This window comes from Gigantopelta aegis, chromosome 6 (assembly GCF_016097555.1).
Source record: "Gigantopelta aegis isolate Gae_Host chromosome 6, Gae_host_genome, whole genome shotgun sequence".
Lineage (NCBI taxonomy): Eukaryota > Metazoa > Mollusca > Gastropoda > Neomphalida > Peltospiridae > Gigantopelta > Gigantopelta aegis.
In genome coordinates, this window is record NC_054704.1 from 85,826,263 (window position 1) to 85,850,910 (window position 24,648).

The 24,648-nt window shown below is 35.4% G+C and overlaps 1 protein-coding gene across 3 annotated transcripts; it reads left to right on the plus strand.

The window, feature by feature from the left end:
- Positions 1-2,962: 2,962 nt before the first annotated feature.
- Positions 2,963-17,648, plus strand: LOC121375720 (perilipin-2-like). Of its 3 annotated transcripts, none has more exons than XM_041503318.1 (10): positions 2,963-3,104; positions 5,768-6,006; positions 6,400-6,482; positions 7,677-7,799; positions 10,238-10,412; positions 11,630-11,799; positions 12,288-12,416; positions 12,899-13,063; positions 14,013-14,135; positions 17,301-17,648. In XM_041503318.1, the coding sequence occupies exons 2-10, from the start codon at positions 5,775-5,777 to the stop codon at positions 17,361-17,363; spliced, it is 1,263 nt and encodes a 420-aa protein (XP_041359252.1). In that variant the 5' UTR covers positions 2,963-3,104; positions 5,768-5,774; the 3' UTR covers positions 17,364-17,648. The 3 variants fall into 3 exon arrangements, with proteins under 3 accessions (XP_041359252.1, XP_041359254.1, XP_041359253.1); XM_041503320.1 differs by having other exon boundaries at positions 11,633-11,799; XM_041503319.1 differs by lacking the exon at positions 2,963-3,104 and adding an exon at positions 3,334-3,353.
- The last annotated feature ends 7,000 nt before the right edge of the window (positions 17,649-24,648 follow it).

Sequence of the window (24,648 nt, forward strand, 5' to 3'; positions counted from 1 at the left end):
ATGCAAAAGGACAACAAGATTACTTTATGCATCCAAATAAATTTAGTTAGAAATGCCAGTAGGTATTAAAGTTGTGTAATACACTAGTGCTTACTACATCATAAATGTACATTACATGGTGAAAGCATAAAAATACTGAGTTTCTCTTCTTAAATCCAATCATTAAACAGAAGACCAATAATTGCTGAGACTGACATATAACATGTTAGTAGATCAATTCAGAAAATCACATAAATATGTCTTTTTTTCTCTCTTGTTTTCAGTTATACTTTTTACATATTTACTTATATAAAAATGGTGAGGATATTTCATTTGTGTCAAATCTTTCTGAAAGTGAAAAACATCTACTTTGTTATATGACACCACTAGAGCACATTGATTTATAAATCATTTGAGAGAGACAGAGACAGAAACAGAGAGAGAGAGAGAGAGAGAGAGAGAGAGAGAGAGAGAGAGAGAGACAGAAAACAGAGAGAGACAGAGAGAGGAGAGAGAGGACACAGAGAGAGAGAGAGAGAGAGAGAGAGAGAGAGAGAGAGAGAGAGAGAGAGAGAGAGAGAGAGAGAGAGAGAGAGAGAGGAGTCCATCAATGGCAACCATTGTTTTGACCCATCACATTTTATTAAAAAAATTAAAAAAAAAAAAAAAAACTTGATTTTCAATATTGCAATATTTGTAAATATTTATAAATGCATATTCTGCCTATAATTAACAATAAAATATTCCTATGGGTCATTCAACAATTACATATAATACTCAAAGGGGTTAGAAGATCATGAATTGTGTTATATTTGTCTTCAAGGTAGATATTACAAACAATTGTGGGGGATAAGAGAGTTACTTGATTGTTGAACACTTCACCAGATGCCAATTTCTTATTTTTCAAATACAACTGAAGGGAAATAACTCAAAGGTAAACTTACTGGAAACTATTATATAGATTGCTTAAATATTTTGATGATGGCAGTTTCAAATATTCAGCTCTGTGGATGTTTATAAACATCAAGTGTGTAAAGGGTATGTACAGGTACACTTATACAATTTATAAACTAACATTAGTTTCGCTGGCATATTTACATACAACATTACACTATGTGAAAATATGTAATTTTGCACAGTTTCCTATGAAATAAATTTCAAATAAATTAACTCAGTACTCAGAAAATTGCAAGCATGATTGTTTCATTCATGCATTACTTGTACAAGTCTTATTCTGCATAACCCATTTTTCATCTGCCTTTAAAGTTTAAGACATCATAAGGTTATAATGGGTTGTGATAAATGAACTACTTTAGACTGAGTTTATGTCAACACAACGTAAAAAAAAAACCCCACCAAAATATTTCCTGTATGTTATCGGTCTTTTAAACAACCTCAACCAAAAAACCAACCTAACATGATTAACTTAGTTTAATAAACGTTTTAATGAAAAATAAACTTTAAACTTAAAAAGAAAAATTAAAATTCTATTTTTAAAAATTATTCTAAAAAGAAACATTTTTAAATTTCCACTACATGTATGATAAATATAAAGACAATAATATTAGTGTTGATAGATGAGGTGGATTTTTAAGAGTACTTAAAAATGACCCTCCCCTTCAAAAACAAAACAAAATCCCAACAACACCAATCAGTTGTCGCAAATTAGCTACAATGACTGAACTGCTACTTAATATCAGTTGACCAAGGGCTCTACCTAAACTGCACCATTGGCTCTACCATTCAATGTAGCATTACCTGGGTCTATTAGGTTGTACCACTTTATCTGGCTCTACCACTACCTGACTGCCTAGGTTGTACCACTCTACATGAGTTGTACCACTACCTGGGTTGTAGGCTACTGCTCTATCTGGGTTGTACCAATAGTTAGAGAGTCAGTCTAAAAAACAAATTAAAGCTTGTATAGTGCACATGAAGTCAATACTTTTCTTCCTATGTCTGTTCGGACTAGCTACAGTAATATTGTGTCAAAACCATCTGATACAAGCTTAAAAGAAAGAAAGAAATGTTTTATTTAACAACACACTCAACATATTTTATTTACGGTTATATGGCGTCAGACATGGTTAAGGATCACACAGATTTTGAGAGGAAACCCACTGTCGCCACTTCATGGGCTACTCTTCCCGATTAGCAGCAAGGGATCTTTTATTTGCACTTCCCACAGGCAGGATAGCACAAACCATGGCCTTTGTTGAACCAGTTATGGATCACTGGTCGGTGCAAGTGGTTACACCTCACTGAGGTTTGGAGTAGGTATCTGGATTAAAAATCCCATGCCTCGACTGGGATCCGAACCCAGTACCTACTAGCCTGTTGACCAATGGCCTAACCACGACGCCACCGAGGCTGGTTACAATGCTTAAACTACAAACATTTTTGTATGACAAATGAAAAACCATAGCCCCTCACCCAACCTCCCACCACCCCTGATTACAAAACATGTAAATGGCAGGGCCTCATGCCCCCCTCCATTCAGACTGTCAGGAAACGAGAGGGGTGAGAGGCAGGGTCCCTCTGCGACTTGAAGACAAAAATATAGTTGGGTTCTAACCCCCGCCCCCCCCCCCCCCCAAATCTATATAAATGAAGATAAATATCTGGCTTGTGACACTCCCACCCCGTCTTCTGATACCATTCCTACGCGCCTGCGGTGTTTTAATTTTAACTTAGATAAAAGTGACCGTGACCGTAAAACTGTCAAAAGTTGTCCGCTGTTTATTTTTAATACTGGTGTTGTGTCAAAATCTTAATGTAAAACTAATCCTGCGATCAAATAAATCGGTTCCCCAACATTCATAAACGTGTTTTTGAACCATGAACATTAATTCCAGACATCGATGTAATTTTCAGATCAACTGGTACAAACTCGAACACTTTTGACCTCTTGTTGCACGTGCACCTGGCGTGGAGCACGCGCAATTGTATTATTGGACGTCACGGCTGACCAACAGCAAGCTGCTGATCACTTGCGCGTGGACTTTGATCTGGACAACATGAGGTTATAAATAGACTGGCAGTGTTTCGACGCTGCGCACTGATACTAAATTGGTCAGCTGTCAAATTGGGGTCGTGTTTACCGGAGTGAGAAAGAGTTGGCGGTGGTAAGGTTTTTAATGACTGTCACTTACCTAATGTTTCACAACGTCTTTGATTTGTAACGCTTTATTGAATGTTTATTGAACATGTTTGTAGGAATTGCGGGTATTGTTCAGTTATTTGGTTGGATTATTTTAGTTTGTAACACACAATATTGGCAATACTATTTGTAAACAGAAGTGTTATTTTTAGTTCAGGCCGAAATGGCATGTATTGTCCAAACTGACCAGGTCATAAAATGCGAGTCTGTACAGGTGGGTAGATCATGTTCGTAGATAATAGAAGAAAATGTGGTATGTTGTCGGTTATATTGCATTGTCTACTATTTTTAATGCATGCGTATATCATAAATAGCGCGACTTGTGACACTGGTATTTTTAAAAACGTTTTTTGTTTTAGGCAGCTTCCAAACTTTTAACTAACATTTTTTATTAGTTTTATTCTTTAGTAGGCTACTAGTTATCCCTATGTATAGTCTGTGTCAAAAGGGAACTGGTCAGTGGATTGGTATACAACAACAACTCATGCAATTGCCCACAGCAATCAGCAATGCTGTAGAGTTTTTTAATTCTCCATGGCACTTTTTTTTGTCATTAATTATATTCAGGTTGTTTTTTTCAATGGCAGGTTTTTTTGGGCAATGGACATTTTCTTAATTGCAGGGGTTGAACTTTACTGTATCAGCTTAGGCTGTTTTTCCCATTGACAACAGTATGCAATAAATCAGTTTGTTACCCATATGGTTTACAATAAATGGTTACATAAATATTATATTTTTCCTCTTTATGGTATGGGCAATAGCAAAACCTTGACAACTGTTCTAGCACACATCTGATGTTATGAGGTGCTACAATGCAGTTACAGCTGTGAAACTGACATCATTCAGCATCATTGTAATTGACATCACTGAATGTTATTATAATTGACTGTGAAGCAGTTACATTCATGCTTAACGTTTGTTATGAATCAATTTATGGATAATAAATTATCACCTTGACGAAGGAAAAAAGGAAATGTTTTACTTAATGACACACTCAACACATTTATTTACGGTTATATGGCATCAGACACATGGTTAAGGACCACACAGATATTGAGAGAGGAAACATGCTGTCGCCACTTAATGGCCTAATCTTTTCGATCAGCAGCAAGGGATCTTTTATATGCACCATCCCATAGACAGGATAGCACATACCATGGCCATGTACCAGTCATGGTGCACTGGCTGGAGCAAGAAATAACCCAATGGGTCCACTGACGGGGATCGATCCCAAACCGACCGCGTATCAAGCAAGCACTTTATCACTGAGCTACGTCTCGCCTCTAACATTTGTAGGAGGGTAAAATATTTGCCTGGTACCCCCTGCTTAAAATGTTAGGGTTAGAATTGATTACATTTAGTATTAGGGTTAAAGTTAGTGGTACGATTAATTGTAGGGATAAGATGAGGATCCCTGGCTATATTAATACAATGGGTGGAACCATAGGGATATTTTTCTTTCACTAATATGGGCGCAACAGGCTTTTTGTGTTCTGAGCACACCAAGGTCTTTTTAATGCAGTAATGTTGATAATAGCTGGTAAAGAGTTGTACATATTCAGACATGCATTTCAAGTTACTTTAATCTAATTACAGCTTAGGTCTCACTACACAGATCACTTCCAGGTGAGAGTTCATTGATCACGGTCCACTATAGTTCCTAATTGTGGCACATGTTATGGGTTCACATATTCACTTCTAGGAAATGGTGAAGAATTAAAACCATATGTATGTTTAATGGTAATCCTTCTGGCTGTATTTTGCCCATGTTATTTTGTAATATTGTGCATCAACCTTTTGGGACATGGGTATATAGTGCAAGTGACAGCCGGAGTGAATCGGTTAATGAACCATATGCAGTCATATAGCAAAAAACTGAGACGGAAATGTTATCAATTTTGGAGTGAAAATAAATGCTTATATAATGTATGTTCGCAATGGTATATGTTGTTAGTGCCAATGAGAACCCATACTATTGGCAATCTTCGTTTGAAGTTGGGCAATTTAACATGGGTTTCAATGGCAGATAACATCTTTGTAGTGAGACCTTAGCATTTCATTGTTTTTTAAGGTGAAATGTTTTAAAGTTAGCCATGTTCAGGTTTGCTTAGTTATTAGGGCACACCCTTTACCATCTCAGCTTAGTGCTATCTAAAGATTTGGGGCCTAATTCACAAAGGTGTCTTAAGCTCTGCTAGACAACAAGCATTCTCTTTGCAAGTCTTTTAGCATTGCACTGCGAGATCGCTAAGTTGCAAAAGTTTAGTGAATTAGCCCCCTGGCCATGTTTATTTGATGGTGATTATTAAGTTTTCCGTTTTTACTAGAGTGATCCTATGTATCAGCATTTTTTTATATTATTTGTTTTGAAATTATCAGCAGTCTAAATATGCAGAGTTAGTATATAAATATTGTTGTAACTCATAATGCCATATTCCTGCTATGATGGCTATTAAGTCCGTTTTCCTTTCTTTAAAAGTGATCCTATGTATAGGTAGTCTTAATGTGCAGAGTTACTACAAATATACTGTAAATTATTATGCTATGCTTCTGGTATGGTGGTTATTGAAATAAGTTTTGTTTAACAACACCACTAGAGCACATTATTAAGTCGTTTTTTCTTCATAGTGATCCTATGTATCGGCAGAGTCTTACTGCACAGAACACCAAGATGGTTGAGGATCAGTTCTTGACTCGGTTGGGAAGCTTGCCCGCAGTAAACTCAGCATGGACCAATGCTTTGACCATATACCAGAGAACCAAGGAGTGGAACGGTCTGGTGCGCATGGTGCTGAATCTGGCAGAAACCAGTGTGATAACAGTTGCCGGAACTGCCAAGCCTTTGGTTGATAGATTGCAGCCACAGAGTTAGTATACTGTAGAACTCAAAATTGTTCATAAAATCTCATTATATGGCATTAAATTGTAGATTTAAAAAACACAAAGTGCACGTTAAGATAATGCTGAAATAAAAAGAAATATCCTGAGATTATGAAAACTATATATTTTTGCGTTTAAATATAAGTGATCTTTAATATAAAAGACCATTTGGATTGTCATTATTTTATTTCATGTTGAAATAGATGTTCATAAGATACATGTATGCTAACAGATGTTAATCAGTTCATACAGTCCTGTCCTAGTGTTTCAGGTGTCATAGACAAGACTGCTATGGAAACTTGACCATATTAATGATTTAAAGTTTTTTTAGAACTAGATTTTGAAAATTAGAAAGATGTATAATTTCCTGTATGTCTTAGTTAACAGGGTGAATATCCTCGCCTGTGAACAGTTGGCCAAACTGGAAGAAAAGTACCCAGCTATCACACATCCAACAGATCAGGTCAGTTTTAGAACTTACTAAACATAGAACATGGACACCTTAAAAGGGCTGGACACCTTAAAAGGGCTGGACACCTTAAAAGGGCTGATCTGTAGTTCAGGGTTTCTAGACATTTTATAAAATCCACTAGCCATGGGATCAGTGATTTAAATTTTTTACTAGCCATGATTAAAAATTCATTAGCCCTACTATACTTAAGTCAATACAATTTTACTAAATAATAGTAATAATCAGATATGTCACCTAAAGATGGAGATAGAGCTTAAAAACTCTAATGTTGGGGTGGGGTCAGGATATTCCTATTTACAAAATACTTAACAGCAATATTTGACAATTGTTTTTCACTAGTCGTTGGGCGTGGCAATAGTAATTATTTACTAGCCCAATAATCAATATCCCTAGCCATGGGAGTGGGGCTAAGATAATCTAGAAGTCCTGTATATTTGAATATTCCTTTCCTTTCTTAGTCATAAATCTATTAATGTCGAGGCTCCAGATGCATCTTGTTTCTGAAAGCTCAATTTATTCAAAACATAGTTGTAAAGTTCTGTTATCCATATGGCTATAGCTAGGGGCAGAGAAAATGATGTTTATACCTGATGAGCACACTGTGTTGTCAGGCATGTAGTTGGACATATACAAGCACACATATGCATCATTAACCAAAATTTTTTTTTTGTGAATTAAGTAATTTTCCACAATTCTTTTTAAAATGGTGGAAGTGAGATGTACAGCACTGAATAATTGAATTTGTCACTGGAAAATAGCTTCGATGCAATTTGTCACTGGAAAATAGCCTTGATGCAAATATAGGTATGTTGCATGATCCCTCCCATGTGTGCATATCTTAAATTTTGGGTTGACCGGTCAGAGGGTTTTATGTGCATATTCAGAACAAACACCTTGGGCTGACAGTGCTGCAATTCTTTTATTGCCCATCCCCCTCCCCAGTTATTTTACAGTCTTGTACACTTGCTAGAATGTCTGGAAAAATATCCGCCCAGTACCCCCTCCCCTCCTTCATCAATGTAGAGGGATTTTTTTTATGGGGCTTATATATGGAATGAATGAAGAGTGGGACACGGCGGATATTTTGACGAATGTCTTAACATGAAGTGCCACATTCTAAACATGAATTATATTATTGATAATATCCATATCTGTTGACATCTTCCACGTTTTATTTGACTTCAGCTTGTGCAGGAGGGTAAGGATGCATACGTGTCCATGCTAAAGCCTGTGACAGATCGGGTCAGTGCTGCTAGAGACTACAGCACCAGTGCCTATACAGGCGTGGTGAACACTGGATTACAGAAGGTAGCTTTGATGCCAAATTACAATGTTTAACTATGTACAGATGTGGTGAACACTGGATTACAGAAGGTAGCTTTGATGTCAAATTACAATGTTTAATTATGTACAGATGTGGTGAACATTTGGATTACAGAAGGTAGCTTTGATGTCAAATTACAATGTTTAATTATGTACAGATGTGGTGAACATTTGGATTACAGAAGGTAGCTTTGATGTCAAATTACAATGTTTAACTATGTACAGATGTGGTGAACATTGGATTACAGAAGGTAGCTTTGATGTCAAATTACAATGTTTAACTATGTACAGATGTGGTGAACACTAGATTACAGAAGGTAGCTTTGATGTCAAATTACAATGTTTAACTATGTACAGATGTGGTGAACATTGGATTACAGAAGGTAGCTTTGATGTCAAATTACAATGTTTAACTATGTACAGATGTGGTGAACACTAGATTACAGAAGGTAGCTTTGATGTCAAATTACAATGTTTAACTATGTACAGATGTGGTGAACACTGGATTACAGAAGGTAGCTTTGATGTCAAATTACAATGTTTAATTATGTACAGATTAGAGTTCGACAAATCCGCTAGCCCGACGCCCGTGGCTAGTGGTTTTTAAGTTCGGGCTAGTGGTTTCCACCCCCCTCCTTATCGCTCGATCGTGGGTTTTTTGTGTTTTTCTCTCGGCTGATATTTCGTTTAATAAATTTGATTGTGACGTTTGTCATCGAATAATATCAACAACGCAATCAGTATATAATGATAATCCACTTGAACTAGGTCTGCAAACTGCAGTAACATGCTATCTCTACATCGCCACAGTTACAGCATGCATTGTTTACTTTTCCCTTTCAAGTTTCTGGCACAGGAAATAAGCTTAATGACATGCGTGTTTTGATTGGTTGGACACGTCACGTGGTAGTTAATCTCGCACATATGAACTTGGAAATCACCAATTGCGACGACAGGTTAATCTCAATCAAGTAAAACCCGGTCATGCTTTGAATTTCAGTGTTTGTTTTATTTACCTGTTGTTTTCTAATTTTACACTTCGCTGACATGTGGTTATCGGCAATCAGGAAAACAATTTACTTTAATAGTAACGCACATGCAATGACTCTGCTTGACCTATTTGTGTATCGGTCTGGATAATGCGTCACAGCTGCCGATACAAGATGATACCTTTTTTGTTCATCAATTAACAACGGATTAGATGTCGCCGTTATATTCTTTTGATATCGGTCTGACACGGGATAATGCCCAGTATTTGAGCTATTGGCATCACCGTTCCTGGCGACATAAATAGTAGGGCCCTAAATGTATAACCCACTACCGAATACACTGAACCATCTATTACCGTGTGTCACACTGTCGTACCCTCATTTAAATTTAATTATTTTGATAGTGGGTTTAAATATCAACCATGAGTTTGCTCAATTATTTTTCCCCTGGGGGAGGGCAAACGCGAATGACGATGGATCACACTTGACAAAAAACCAAACGTACAACACGACAAAAAACTTAAAAGTTACAACATGATTTAAGTGTTTGTTTTATTTTACTGTTATACTCGTAAATGTGTAATGTTACAAAAAAATGTATAAAAATCCAGTTATAATTGATCAGGAATTTGGGCTAGTGCTTTATCTTGGTGGGCTAGTGGTTTTCACAAACTCACTAGCCCTGTGGCTAGTGACTTTTCAAAACATTTGTCATACTCTGCAGATGTGGTGAACATTTGGATTACAGAAGGTAGCTTTAGTGTCAAATTACAATGTTTAACTATGTACAGATGTGGTGAACATTGGATTACAGAAGGTAGCTTTGATGTCAAATTACAATGTTTAACTGTACAGATGTGGTGAACATTGGATTACAGAAGGTAGCTTTGATGTCAAATTACAATGTTTAACTATGTACAGATGTGGTGAACACTGGATTACAGAAGGTAGCTTTGATGTCAAATTACAATGTTTAACTGTACAGATGTGGTGAACATTGGATTACAGAAGGTAGCTTTGATGTCAAATTATAATGTTTAACTATGTAAAGAAATGGTGAACAGTAGATTAGAGAACATTGCTTTGATGTGAAATTACAGTTTAACTAAAAGAACTGGGTGGTAGGTAGGGAGAAGTTAGATCTGTTGTAAAATAACAATAATTTACGTGAACTCTGGTTTAACCTTACAGAGAATACACAAATTTTGAATTATGGAAAGAAACTGACATGTTGGACAATCTTTATGGTTATTTCTGTAGACACTTTACTGTAATCTTTCTTACTGATACCGATATCATATGATTGTAGAAACTAATGTATGCTGTATGTAATGTTACATTGTTGTATGTAATGTTACCATGTATGTTTGTAACTGTAGTCTAATTGCTTATTTTCGTAATGTTTGAAATATTGTTTAAGTCTTCATGCTTTAGGTGGGTCAGGTGAGAAAGCTGGGTTCGGATGCCTTGTCTGGAGTGATGGTCTACGGTGATACCCTGTTTACCAAAACATTCAGCACGCCGTATGGTCAGTACTTGGTCCAAGGTTTTGACGGACTCCTGTCCATCTCGGAGCTCTATGTGGACAAGTATCTTCCTGCCGATCCAGGTACGGTGTATTCAGTGTAAACTTACCATTAACAGGACTCTCGTATCTTCCTGCCGATCCAGGTACGGTGTATTCAGTGTAATCTCACCATTACCAGGACTCTCGTATCTTCCTGCCGATCCAGGTACGGTGTATTCAGTGTAATCTCACCATTAGCAGGACTCTCTTATCTTTCTGCCGATCCAGGTACCGTGTATTCAGTGTAATCTCTTAGCAGGACTCACACTGGAATATTTTTTAGTTTAGCCAATTTTCATAAATTTAGAGTATATTCTTGAAAATCCATTAAAATGTGGTTAATTTAAAGACTATTTTATAAGCCAAAGTCTAAAATGTTTACATTTTGTGTAAAAGTTAGCAGTTGACTAATATAGCAGTTGGCTAATATGGCAATGTACAGGGTGAGCCCTGCATTATAGCATAAATTGAGGGTTCTTATGTAGTCAAATAACTGTTAGTCGTATGTACTGTCTTGTCTATGGGGAAAATATATATAAAAGATCATTATTGCCTATGCCAGCAGCAGGTTTGCTCTTCATTTCTTGACCAAATGTTGAAATATCCATATTAAGACACTAGCAGAGAGGCATAGTTTGAAATGTGCTGCTAAACTAAGTCATTTCCTTTTTGCCATTTTGTCATGTTGGAAAGCATGTCAATGAAGAATAGCATATGTAGCAGCATTTTGATGGTGCAGTTGACCATGTTGACAATGACACACACACACCCCTACCCCCATCACTCTCCCCCCCCCCACAGTATACTGTTGCCCCATAACATGATTCGTAGGCAGTGTTGTTGCCCCTCTGCTCCATGTTGGTGCCACCTACCCCCCACCCCCCAGTGGCATAGGTAGGATTTTGTATTGGGGGGGGGGGGGCCACCTGTGTAGTGGGATATGACACAGGAACCATTTTAATGTTATTAATAAGCAAAAAGGTAAACATTTCACAGAATTGGGGGGGGGACCATGGCCCCCCCCCCCCCCCCCCCCCCCCCATATAAAATCCTGGCTGTGCCAGTGATGAAGCAAAGGTGATAAAATATTCAATTTATAATGTTCCTTTGTAAGGACCTTTTCTGTAAATATGATTTTGATTACTAAATTTGGAGAAGTATGCAGGATTGGCTAATTGTGAAAACAAGTAGCTGCTTTAATTTCAGTTTACATATACATAATTGTAAGATTTTGTGTAGCATGGTTGTCATTCTGTTAGCAGATGAAAAGGACCAGGACAAGCCACCTGCGAAGAACCCGATTATCAGAGCCGGCAACCTGAGTGTGAAACTTCGTCACCGCCTGTACAATCTGTCTGTGAAAGAACTTCAGGTGGTACGGACCACAGCTGTTGACTTGTTGACCAGACTGAACAGCACCATCAATGTGGTAAGTGGAAATATTACAAATAAAACAAAATATACTTCCGATTTGTTGAGGTCAGTTAACCTCTGTACATGAATGTTATGGTTGTGACTGAAATCTGTCAGTGTTCTTGCCACTAAAAATATCCCATTTTTAATGTAGATGAAAGATGCTTGTAAAGTTAGTGTTGATCTATTTAAATCTGAAGATGCAAGAAATTTAAAAAACATATGTACCTATTTTACAATTGGTTGTACTAGAACTTTATAGAATAATTCAGTGTTATTAATTGTTGAACACAATAAGGTATTGATATACAAACACTTGTATTGTTTACTATCAGAGTAGCAGGACCTGAGGTGTAATGGATAATTTCTTTATTTTTAGTTTAAAACATATCGCTGTCTGGTGAAATTGTTATTTTCTGATGTCACGTTCTGGTTTAAAATTGTTTTGCAACACACGTAGGTTTAAACTAGAAACTAAGTACAGATTATTGCTTTTGTTTTCAGGTTGATTTTGTTAAAACAAACTTTGAGTTTGCGAAGCATCAGGTTACTGGAACGGTCATGTTGGTACATGACAGACTTGTGGAAACATGGAACAAAATAGTCAGTGGAGAGATTGATCCAGAATCTCAGGTAGAAATTAATCTTGTACTATAAGCCATTTATATTAGTATCTGAATAAACAGGCCCTCTCCTTTCCTTGTAAACATTGCACTTAAGTAGAAATTGATCTTGTACTATAAGCTATTTATATTAGTATCATTTATATTAGTATCTGGATAATCATGCATTCTCCTTGTATACCTCTTTAACATGAGAATATCTTTTTATGCTGTTCCAATTGGGCTTTATTGTAATATATGGAAACAAATGTATATTGTGTTAATAATTAATAATTAAATTAGGAAATTTTTATTTTGTTGTGCAATTAAGTAACTTATTTTACATATATGGCCGATATCTTTCTTTGTTTTGAGGTGAGGTTAAAAATACATAATTAACTTCATCATTTCTTTAAATCAGTTAATTTTACTATATACAATGTCCTATCAGAAGTTCTACATAAAGATGTATAAATAAAATATTTTTACTTGTAATGTCCATACAAATTTCAGAACTTTGAAGATCAAACAATCCTGTTTGCTCGCCGAATGGCTCACCAATTGCAGTGCACTGTTATGGCCGTGACCCTGTTTCTTACAAGCCAATCAAATCACTTGGTGAAACGACTGAGAAATGGGAAACAATATGCTGTTGGGTTTTTTCATGTCTTCACAAAGGTAGGTAATAAACAATGAATAATTACTGAAGAAGGAATACAAATAAAAATTATAAAATCATTTAAAAGGTGATATTTGCCAAATAGTGTTTTAAAAACAAAATCATAGTGGCATTTGTATATTTTTATCTTGAATCATGAACGCGAAATGATAAACATCAAAACATGAAAGAAAAACAAAAGGTTTGATCACATCAGCGATAAAAACTAATTATATATATTTTACATAATGGAATAAATAATATAAAAAAGGAATAAAAGTTATGCATTTTAACTCCCATATATGTATAAAAAGTACCAGTATTCAGTACTGTCCTGAAAATTAATAAACGATAACACCGTTGGAGCGTTTGACAACTTGAGCTAGCACACATTTAGACAAAGCAATTAATAACGTTATCGCCGATTGGATGACATTTGACCTTTCCTGGCTCTAAAAATAGCCAGTTTAGCTATTCCAGCTCACTCCCACTTTTAAAAAAAAGATGTAAACCTTTTTTTAAATTTTAAAATCCTTTATAATTATTTGATACACTACATTGAACAGTCAACAAGAAACACATTTATAGATTATTTCATTATATTTTATGCTATTTCAAGAGATCGAGAATTGGTCCCAGACCGGGAAAAGGGGTCTTTTCCTCACCCCTGCCTACCACCCCTCCCCTTTACAAAAATTGGAGCCCTTACATGGATGTGCAATAGGATAATTTGCATCAGGTTTCATTCCATTCCAACTTCTGCTCTACAACTGTTATATAGTAAAGCCATGTTACATGTTCTATTTATGATAAGTTTTACATAAAACATCCATTCTGCTATTAATTAAAAGTAGCCTGTATGGTGGCAGTGTTACCTTTTGCCATTAAAACCAAATGTTAAGCATTTCTTTCCTTTGGAGAAGAGTATAATATAATTAACAGAAACCTGAGTTCCCGTCTTGTTTTCAGGAGAAGAACTATGAGGAGATTCCATCCTGGCTTCTCGGTCAGACAAGGGAGAGAATTGCGTACGTTCAGGAGGCTCTGAGTCTGGTGACGGAGTATCTCCTGTCGACCCCTCTTAACTGGCTGGTGAGTGCAGCATGTCTACACGACAAAGATTTATTTTAAATATAAAATTATGTAGCTCCACTATGACATCGGCATAGCTTTTCTAATACCAAATGTCTGACGTTCAAAGTAATTCTGAGACAAACTACACAAATTATACACTTCAAAAAAAGTAGGAGAACTCAATAAGAATTTACAATTGCCAAACTTGTAAGATATATTAGCTGTGGGAAATGGTTGTATGATAATAGTGAATTAATTGGGCAAACATTACAACCGGTAGTTCAATATTACAATAGGTTTTATGACCACCAAAAATCTTGAATGACGATTGGGGTCAGAAGTGAAATTTGAAAGTTGATAGTTTTTTATCAGTAAATCGCAAATTCAAACAATAAAAATGACTAAAAACAAAACAATAACAACTGTATGATCAACAGAATGAAAAAGATTGACAGAAATAATGTTCCACAGTGATTAATGGACCGTCGTGGAAATTATCAAAATTGAGAATGACACCCCACACATGTGTATGGGGCAACTGCATGATGCATGTGCAAACTATGGAATGTCTTTCGGTGTGTTGGTAAACAGACCTGAACGTTCTTTACTAGGATGTCTGTGGTCAAAACGTATGTTCGGTCTAATAGTTGATATTAACATTAATGTTTCGGGTTCCCCTACTTTTTTTGAAAAATATATAAACATATGTTGCAATTTTCAATTGTTTTCATAATTAAAATGCAAATTCAAGAGTCTGTCTTCTTCTAAAGTTTAGATTGAATAGTTCCGAAATGTTTTACAAGGATTATGTATGTCTCCACCCAGTAAGATTTTAAAACTAACATTTCTAAATTTATAATTTTAAAATTAAAGTTAATGGTTATTTTTAAACAATTTTTAGTATATTTACACCTAATGTTTTAACTTGTTAGTTTTGAAACTTAATAGCCTAGTGACCTTTTGGGGCAGTATTCACAAATTGTTAGATGTTTAAATTTAATTCAGAACAGCTAATAGTGGAGCTGTCCAGGCCAACAGGCTTATTGCTAGTGTATCGCCATTAAAATGTTTGGGGCGGGATTTAGCTTAGTCAATTGAGTGCTCGCTTGAGGTGCTTGTCAGAATTACATGTAACAAATGTTTGACATCCAGTAGCCAATGATTAATTAATCAATGTGCTCTAGTGGTGGTGTTAAACAAAACAAACTTTTTTTAAAAGTTTGATAAAACTAAGACATCAATGACACAACTGATGTCATACTGAATATTGTATCCAGTTACTTATTTGATGATAATTTTAACCTTGTGACCTAAATTGTTTTTAAAAACAATTACCAAGACAATTATGTAAAACAATCACTTTGCTTTCAAGGTGATCAGTTTACCAAAGAAAATGTTTTTTCTACAAATGTACTTGCCTACTTTTTACTCTTTTTTTTATCAATGTGTAAGAAGATTTTTTTTGTGTTAGCTCAAGTACTTTTCACATTTCACACATACTAACATAGTTTGCTTGCAGTTTACATTTTATCTACTTAATAAAGTTTGTGATATCACTGATATAACATTGCTAACTACACATTTCAGTTTAATTTAGCATGTGATGCTTGCTTCGGTTGACTTAACCATATAGATATGAAGAAACAATGTCAAAATTTTTTTTTTTTAAAATAGACAACAGTGAAACAATTTAGATTTTGTTGAACAATGGAAAAAGAACCATGGATAACTCGAATCTTGGCATAATGTGCATATCCCCACCAAATAAAATTTAGTTTTCATTTGTCTTTTGTCTAAGAAGTAATTTTTAAAAAAATGGCTAAAATGTATTCAGGTAAGATGAAAATACATGAATATTAGTAGTTGAAATTGGGGAAGACTTTTCTGCAAACAAAATGTTGACTAGATCCAAGTTAACTTGATGTGAAGAAAATAGACAGAAAGAAAATTATGGTAAGTCTAAAATATATAGTCCCTTCATTATGTTTTATCACCTGTTTTAAATAGTTTTCTTTGTTTAGATTTGTTGGTTTTATGTATTTTATTGCTTTTTCACTTTTTAACACATGCAATAGCTAATACTTGTTTATGTGTGGGCTTAATATATTTTCTTAAAATTCGGTTGCTGCTCCCAATGTTTCTTGGAACTTCCAGCAAGTCCATTTTGAGTACATTATCATAATATTTGTTCAGTTCCAGGCAGGATTTGTGTTGTATCTTATAAACATGGCAGATTGATACTTTATTTCATTCATTGCCAGTTTTCCTTTTGAATTAGTTTTTAAGTTGTTACTTTGTTTTGGTGAAAGCAATAATGACATGAATGTTTGTGTTTAATTTGTTAATGTTTTGTCTGTATCAGTTTTTCAAAAACCTAAGTCTGAAATCAATAAAATTTAGTCTTTAACTGTTTCTATTAATTTGATGTCATAAAAAGGCTTAGGGTATGATGTTATTCCAACACACCCAAAAAGGTTAAATATATACATGTATATATACAACAAATCTTCAATAGAATAGATTAATCGTGAATCACTACTGAGTAATACATATTTTATAACATTCCAGGCAGGCCATTTAATTATTATTTCAGCTAATGAATAATACAATGAAACAATTCACAGAACTATATTAAAACCAAAAACGTTTAGCAATTTAGTACTACTGCATTGTACTTAAAAATACAAGCTACATGATGTGACAGTTAAACATTTCATTTAGTACTGAAAATCTCCTGTTACTTATACTAACAAATGATGCATCAATTAAATAGTGTGATTTCACTTTGAAAGTCATAAGCTTTCTTTTATTTAAGCACATTTACCAAATTGCTAAGCATTTTTAGCTTGGTATTGTTTTTGGTACATAAAGATTTGGACAAATTTTTAACGATTTATGGAAAGTGATCTTCACAAGTTTCTTTTTAAATTCCACTACTAACTTACGAAATTGATTGCTTTTTTGTCCTGATTGCCTTGCAACTAATGCACTAAATGTTAATCGGTCATTTAAAAACTATTAAGAAATCTTATTTACAGTACTTATGTTCTGTAGACAATATAAACAAAATACTATGAGGTGTGTATTTAGACAGAATATATATTTATTTATGTAATTCAGATGCTTATCTTACTATATCATCATATGTTTATATTATTTAAAGATATTGATTTGTTTTAATAGGTGTCGATGTCCAAAATGTCAGGGAAGGTAAATTTGGAAGTGTCTGAGAAAGCCAGGCAGTGAAGATGTCTGGTCACAACTAGTGTCAGCCAGATACATCATTATTGTGCGGAACTTAATGAAAGTGCTAAAATTTGTAATCTTCTTTTAAGAATATACAAATAGTTTTCTTCTGTTGTGGTTTTGTGTTATGTTGTCAGCAGTTCTGAGTGACTATATAAAAACCATTGTAAAAGCATACTTCTGTGGTAAATACTTGTCTACATTGTTTGCTAAAACCTATGTAAATCTATACATTTTCTTTTGTGCATGAGTGATGTTTGTAAATAAAATGTTGCCAGCATAAAATTTGTTTTGTTTATCATACTCTGGTGTGACCAACATTGATCACAATGTGTTTTCAATCATTCTGATCCAGTGGAGGTGGGATTTAGCCCAGTGATAAAACTAGGATCGATCCCTGTCAGTGGGCCCATTGGACTATTTTTCGCTCCAGCCAGTACACTGACTGGTATATCAAAGGCTGTGGTATGTGTTTTCCTGTCTGGGATAGTGCATATAAAATATCCCTTATTGCTAATCGAAAAGAGTAGCCCATGACACGGTGACAGCAGGTTTCTTGTCTAAATATCTGTGTGGTCCTTAACCATGTCCAACACCATATAAACGTAAATAAAATGTGAGTGCGTCGTTAAATAAAACATTTCCTTTCCTTTCATTCTGATCCAATAGGTCATTTAAATATTGATAAAGATTGTGCATATAGTACATGGACAGTGGTTTGGTCAGCAAACAATGGTTCTAAATCACTATTAATAAAACATGAAAATATTGTTCCAAATATTTATTGCATGGCTCTTGCTTACATGCATGATCAATAAGAAGGTCCATTAACATTTATGTCAACATATGTCCTTGAGATATTTTCCATTGTATTTCCATACAAACTGTGACATGCTCCTAACTGGTACATATTCTAAGAAGCTCATTGCAGTTTTAGCAGGTCCATCAGTTAGTCTTTCCTTATCCATTAAATACTTTTGTATTAAATTTGATAAATTTAAACTTGAATTTGACTGGACCAGAAAGTTGAACTAGTGCCTAAAGTGGTTAGATGTGAAAATTTATTAGAGATGGATAATCTATCTGGGACTTGGGCCTGACGAGTCCAAAATATTGGACTCTAGTACTGGAGGGTCAAACTTAGCCCAGATCAGAGTACCCGACACTTAACACTAGATGATAATGAGACTAAGGAATAAAGTACAATAGCATTATGCATCTTAATTCCAGTACTGAATGTGGATGCCAAATCATGTCATTGTATGTACATTCCACACATTCGACTTTTGTTTTCCCTCCATGTCTCGTAGTCCTAAGATGTAACCGGTGGCAAGTACATGTATATACAAAATTCCGTAAAAATAATAATTGAGAGTGCTCTTCTTTGCTTGGATACTCATAAATCCTATGAAGAGACTCAGTCTTGCTAGACTTTGCCCGTACTCATGGAGACCCTACCTGGGACCACTTGTAGTAACCACATTCAGTGTACCAGTATATGTATTCATGATGAAGAGGAACCTATCAAGATCATGAATAATGTATCTCAAATCAAATCAGAACAACAAAATGCATATTACAATCAAAATTATATTATAACATTCTGTTTAATGACCCCACTAGAGCACATTGATCTATTATCGGCTATTGGATGTCAAACATTTGGTAATTTTGACATATAGTCTTAGAGGAAACCTGCCACATTTTTCCATTAGTAGCAAGGGATCTTTTATATGCACCATCCCACAGACAGGATAGCACATACCACAGCCTTTGATATACCCATCATGGTGCATTGGCTAGAACGAGAAATAGCCCAATGGGCCCACTGATGGTGATCGATCACAAACCAACCATGCATCAAGTGAGCGGTTTACTGCTGGGCTACTTCCTCCGAAGTACAAGTTGATCACAGAAATGTTTTGACAATGCAAACAAGTTGCACTTTCATCAGATTCATTCATCCATCAAAAGAGTGCATTAGCATAATATTTCATTGTGAGATTGATTTGTAAAAAGCAAACCAAGAGATGAGCACTTGACATATAACACTACTCGACACCCCCCCCCCACACACACACACACACACACACTCTCCAGGTGGAGATGTAGGACACTACTGAAGCCTGTTGGTGGTCAGGGTTTTTCTATTCTGTGTGGATTTAGTTCAGTCAGAGGAACTTGGGGTTTTAGGATCAAACTAACTTTATGGACCTATTGTCAATTGATTGGGTTTTTCCTCGTTTCAACCAGTCCGATGCTGTATGTGCTTTCCTGTCTGTGAAAAAGTGTATATAAAAGATCCCTTGTTGCTAAGGGGGAAATGTAGCAGGTTTACTCTAAAGACCACATATTAAATGCTTCATATCCAATGAATGATTAATCAATGTGCTCTAGTGGTGTCATTGAACGAACTTAAAACTTTTTTCACTGTTTAAGAAAAACTGGCTTCATAAATTCAAGTCGATCTCTATATAACAACATTTCAAGACATTTTAATCAACAACTGTTTGGTGTTTTAACATTTTGAATATTTAAATGCTACTCTCACTGGCCTTTCTGGACAAAATCCAGTACGGTAATACACCGACTGAATGAGCCAAGAAGGATATTCTCACTTGCCATGCAGTAGTAAATACATTATACCAACTATCATACAGTGAATGGGTGTTTTCTGGACCTTTAATTAACTATGCATATTTTAACAAAGTACTACTCAAAATAGTCTACATAAATTTTATGTGTAAGTGCATTTCACCATAATACTGTTGTACTGAATGCAAGAGTTTTTACTGTGACATCAAACACTATCTAATAAGCAAATGCAAAAAACAGTCCTTGATGTCTATTTGTGGCACCAATGGTCCTGACTTGGGCTATTTTTTGTTCCAGCCAGTGCTCCACAACAAAGGCTGTGGTATGTACTATCCTGTATGTGGGATAGTGCATATAAAAGATCCCTTGCTGTTAATCGAAAAGATTAGCCCATGAAGTGGTGACAGCAGGTTTTCTCTCTCAATATCTGTGTGGTTCTTAACCATATGTATGACACCATATAACCCTAAATAAAATGTGTTGAGTGCGTTGTTAAATAAAACATTTCCTTCCTTCCTTCCAATGGTCCTAATTAAATTAACTAAAAAATAATAATAATAAACTCCCAGTTTGTATCAAGTTGTTAAAGCAATTTCTTTATGTAGATGGTTAATTTACTGAACTGAACTGAACTGAACTGAAGGAAGAAGGAATTTAAGAAAGGAATGTTTTAGTTAACAATGGACTTAACACATTTTAATTATTTGGAGTGTGACATATGGTTAAGGACCAATGAGAGGAAAGCTGCTATCATCACAAAATTGGTTACTCTTTCTGATTAACTTTAATAAATATTTTATATGCAGCATGCTACAGACAGGATAGCACATAACTTTGATACCAATTGTGGAGAAATGGCCCAATGGGCTCACCAATGGAGATCGATCATAGACATCAGCGAGCACTTTACCACTGTTGGTATGTCCTGCCTCTCGATAAACTGAAATTCACATACAGCTACAATGCATAATTTTCACTCAACATACAGGTTAACACGTTAGCTTTGTATGAAGTTAAAATTCATATGAAATTGACATAAGAAAGGGAAAGGGCTTTTGCCCAACTCCAAAATGGAAATTCACATACAAATATGGCACTTTGGATATTATTGGTTGAACCACTGGGCTATGTCTTGTTCCAAATGGTGTAACAAAGGCTGTGGTATGTGCTATCCTGTCTGTGGGATGGTACATGTAAAAGAACCATTGCCACTAATCAAAAAAGAGGAGATACTGGAGTTGGGGCATTGGTTTCCTCTCTTATCTGTGTGGTCCGCAACACCATATAACCATAAATAAAAATGTGTTTAAATATAAAATATTTCACTTTCCAAATAGCCATGGTATAAAATGTGCTTTGGTGTCATTAAACAAACATTCCCTTCCCTTTCTTTTCACTTTCTTTTTTTCTTTTCTGTTTTTAAATCCCACTGCCACTTTCCTTTCTCTCCTTTGAATTCCATTTCATTTCTTCTAGATCTAGCAACTCCTCCTATTTTTTAACTTCTTTTGCTGTCTACCTCCACATCCCAGTCCTTGTCTTTGTAACACCCATACATCTTTTGTTTCAGGAAGGGTAAGACATAGCCCAGTAGTAAAGCACTGACCTGATGCATGGTCAGTCTGGGAACAATCCCTGATCATCAGTGATGGTGGCCCACTGGGCTATTTCTCGTTCCAGCTAGTGCACCATGACTGGTATATCAAAGGCTGTGGTATGTGTTATCCCATCTGTGGGATTGTGCATATAAAACATCCCTTGCTGGTAATGAAAAATGTAATGGGTTTCCTCTGAGACTATATGTCATAATTTCCAAATGTTTGTCACCCAAAAGCCAATGATTAATAAATCAATGTGCTCTAGTGGTGTTATTAAACAAAACAAACTTTTTTTAAACTGTAAACAAACTTTACTTTCATTCCTTTCAGACGTTTGACCTGGAGATTGACAACCTGTTTCTTGATGAGCCGGAAGTTGTCAACTGCAATGGAGATGCGCACATTACGAGGGAATGTGTTGAGATGAATTTCCAATGACTACACAGATATACGAGGCATTTACATATCACTGTCACACTAATCATATATATTTGTCAGACATGATAACTGTGCATTTTTATAATATTATAAATATATTGTGTATTTTTATGTAGTACACCTTTTGAATGTTAGTATATTATTTGTTTTCTTTTTTATAATGCGTTTGTGATATATGTTTGTGAAGAATGTTTAAAATGCATTTATTATTTTAAACCATTGTTAAATCTTATTTTATAAACTATTTTAATGAAAAGTACTGGTACAAACCACTTAACACAACAGATGATTCCATTGACTTAAAACACATTGAGCACTCATAAAAAAATCCCTCAATCATTATGAAATCTAAGATCATAAGAACTAGAAATAAAATGATCTGGGTGAAACATCCACTACATGTTGGTCTGTTTGTGGATGTGCTTCACCTATGTCCCTTGCGTCTGAATGTCCATTTGTGTTCGTCAGAGAAGAGCATTCTGTGGATTGTTCAGGACTGCACATTTTAGCACTACCTATGAACTGGGGTTTTTTTTTATGTTTGTTTTGGAGTGGTTTCCTCTTTAAGACTGTGTCAAAATTACCAAATGTTTGACATCCAATAACCGATGATTAATTAATCAATGTGCTCTAGTAGTGTTGTTAAACAAAACAGACTTCTTGTTCTTGGGTAGGATCTAGCTTCGTCGGTAGAGTGTTCACCTGAGGTGCTTTCATCATAGGATCGAACCCCAACCAAGTGATGGATCCATTCTCTGATGGGGAGTTTTCCCATTCCAACCAATGCCCCACGACTCAAAGATCATGGTATGTGCTGTTGTGCTTGGGGAAAGTGCATAATGAAGACCTCTTGTTACTAATGGAAAAATGTAGCCTGTTTCTTGTGAAAACTGTGTCAGAATTACCAAATGTGTGACATCCAGTAGTTTAATTAATAAATGTGCACTAGAGGTGTCATTAAATAAAACAAACTTTAACTTTGATAACAAGTTCACAGTAACCACATGTTTTTCAAGACCCTGAACATTTTTCTGAATTGTTTTCTACCATCTTCATCTCTGTGTTTTGTGTCAACAATTTACTATCCGTTTCAAAAAAGTTTTTCAAACCATTCTCATACATTTTATGACATTTAACTTTTATGAAAGTCAAAATATTTAAATATTAATTGCTTGGATTGTTAATGACATATTGGTGACAAACAGCTATGATATTTATAATCTAAAGCTAAGACTTGGTTGTGGAACATTATGCAATGCAACTTTTAAAGCTTTACTATTTTACATGTTTGTATTATATTATGTACTTTATTACATATATGTATGTTGTTGTTTTTTAAACTATATATATATTGAATTAAATAAAATAATTAAAAGTGATTTTTGTTTTGTTTTTTGCTATGAAATCAAAAGTGTATTACCATATCTTGTTAATTTGAAATACTGTATATGAGATAAAAAAAAAAATGGAAAGGAAACTCATTCTTTTCTGAAAATGTAGCATACTGAGCACCCCAGCCAATACTGATTCTAAGGGATAGTTGATTATTCAATTTTTGAGGGGCGGGATGTAGCCAAGTGGTCAAACACATGCCTGAACGTGTGGTCTGTCAGGGATGTACCCTCCGGGGGGGGGGGGGGGGGGGGGGGGGCAATTGCCCCCCTGAGAATTTCCCCCCTTTTTTTTTTTTACACAATAAAAATAGCATACACATCTCGGGGTTTAATTTTTATAGTGTTTCATTTGTTTATAAAAAGTAGTGCTCCCACCCTAGGATTTTGATCAGGGTACGGCCCTGTTGGTCTAGGATCGATCCCTGTTGATGGGGCCCCATTTCTCGTTCCTACCAATGCACTACGACTTGTATATCAAAGGCTGTGGTATGTGCTATCCTGTCTGGGATGGTGCATATAAATGATCTGTTGATACTAATGGAAAAATGAAGTGGGTTTCCTCTCTATGACTGTCAAAATGACCATATGTTTGACTTCCAATAGCCGATGATTAATAAATCAATGTGCTCTAGTGGTATCGTTAAATAAAACAAGCTTAGTTATTTAATCTTTGTGGCTAAGTATACCACACCAACTTTATGATCCAGCAACTAATCCACTCCAGAGGGAAGGATTTAGCTCACTCAATCACTTGAGCACTTGCCTGAGGTGCTTGCATCATAGGATCAAACCACCTCGGTGTATCCGTTCAACTGATTTGTTTTTTTTCATTCCAACCGGTGTACCACAACTAATCAAAGGCTGTGGTATGTGCTTTCCTGTCTGGGAAGTGCATATATAAAAGATCCCTTACTGCTAATGGGAAAATGTAGCTGGTTTCCTCTGTTGATAATAAGTCAGAATAACCAAATGTTTGACATCCAATAGCTGATGATTAATCAATGTGCTCTAGTGGTGTCGTTAAACAAAAACATTTTTATATCCACTCCAGAAAATGTTACTCGTGCAGAATAGCACCACAGCCTATAAAGTACATGTAGTTATAACTTGTGCCAAGTGCCGCAGCCAATACAGATACTAGGAGATGGTTGATTATTCAATCTCTGGCTAATATCAAACTCATTCCACCACCACCTGTCACAAAATACAGAAAATAAGCTTGTCCACCCCCAAAATGGAGATGTCACTCACACAGAAAAA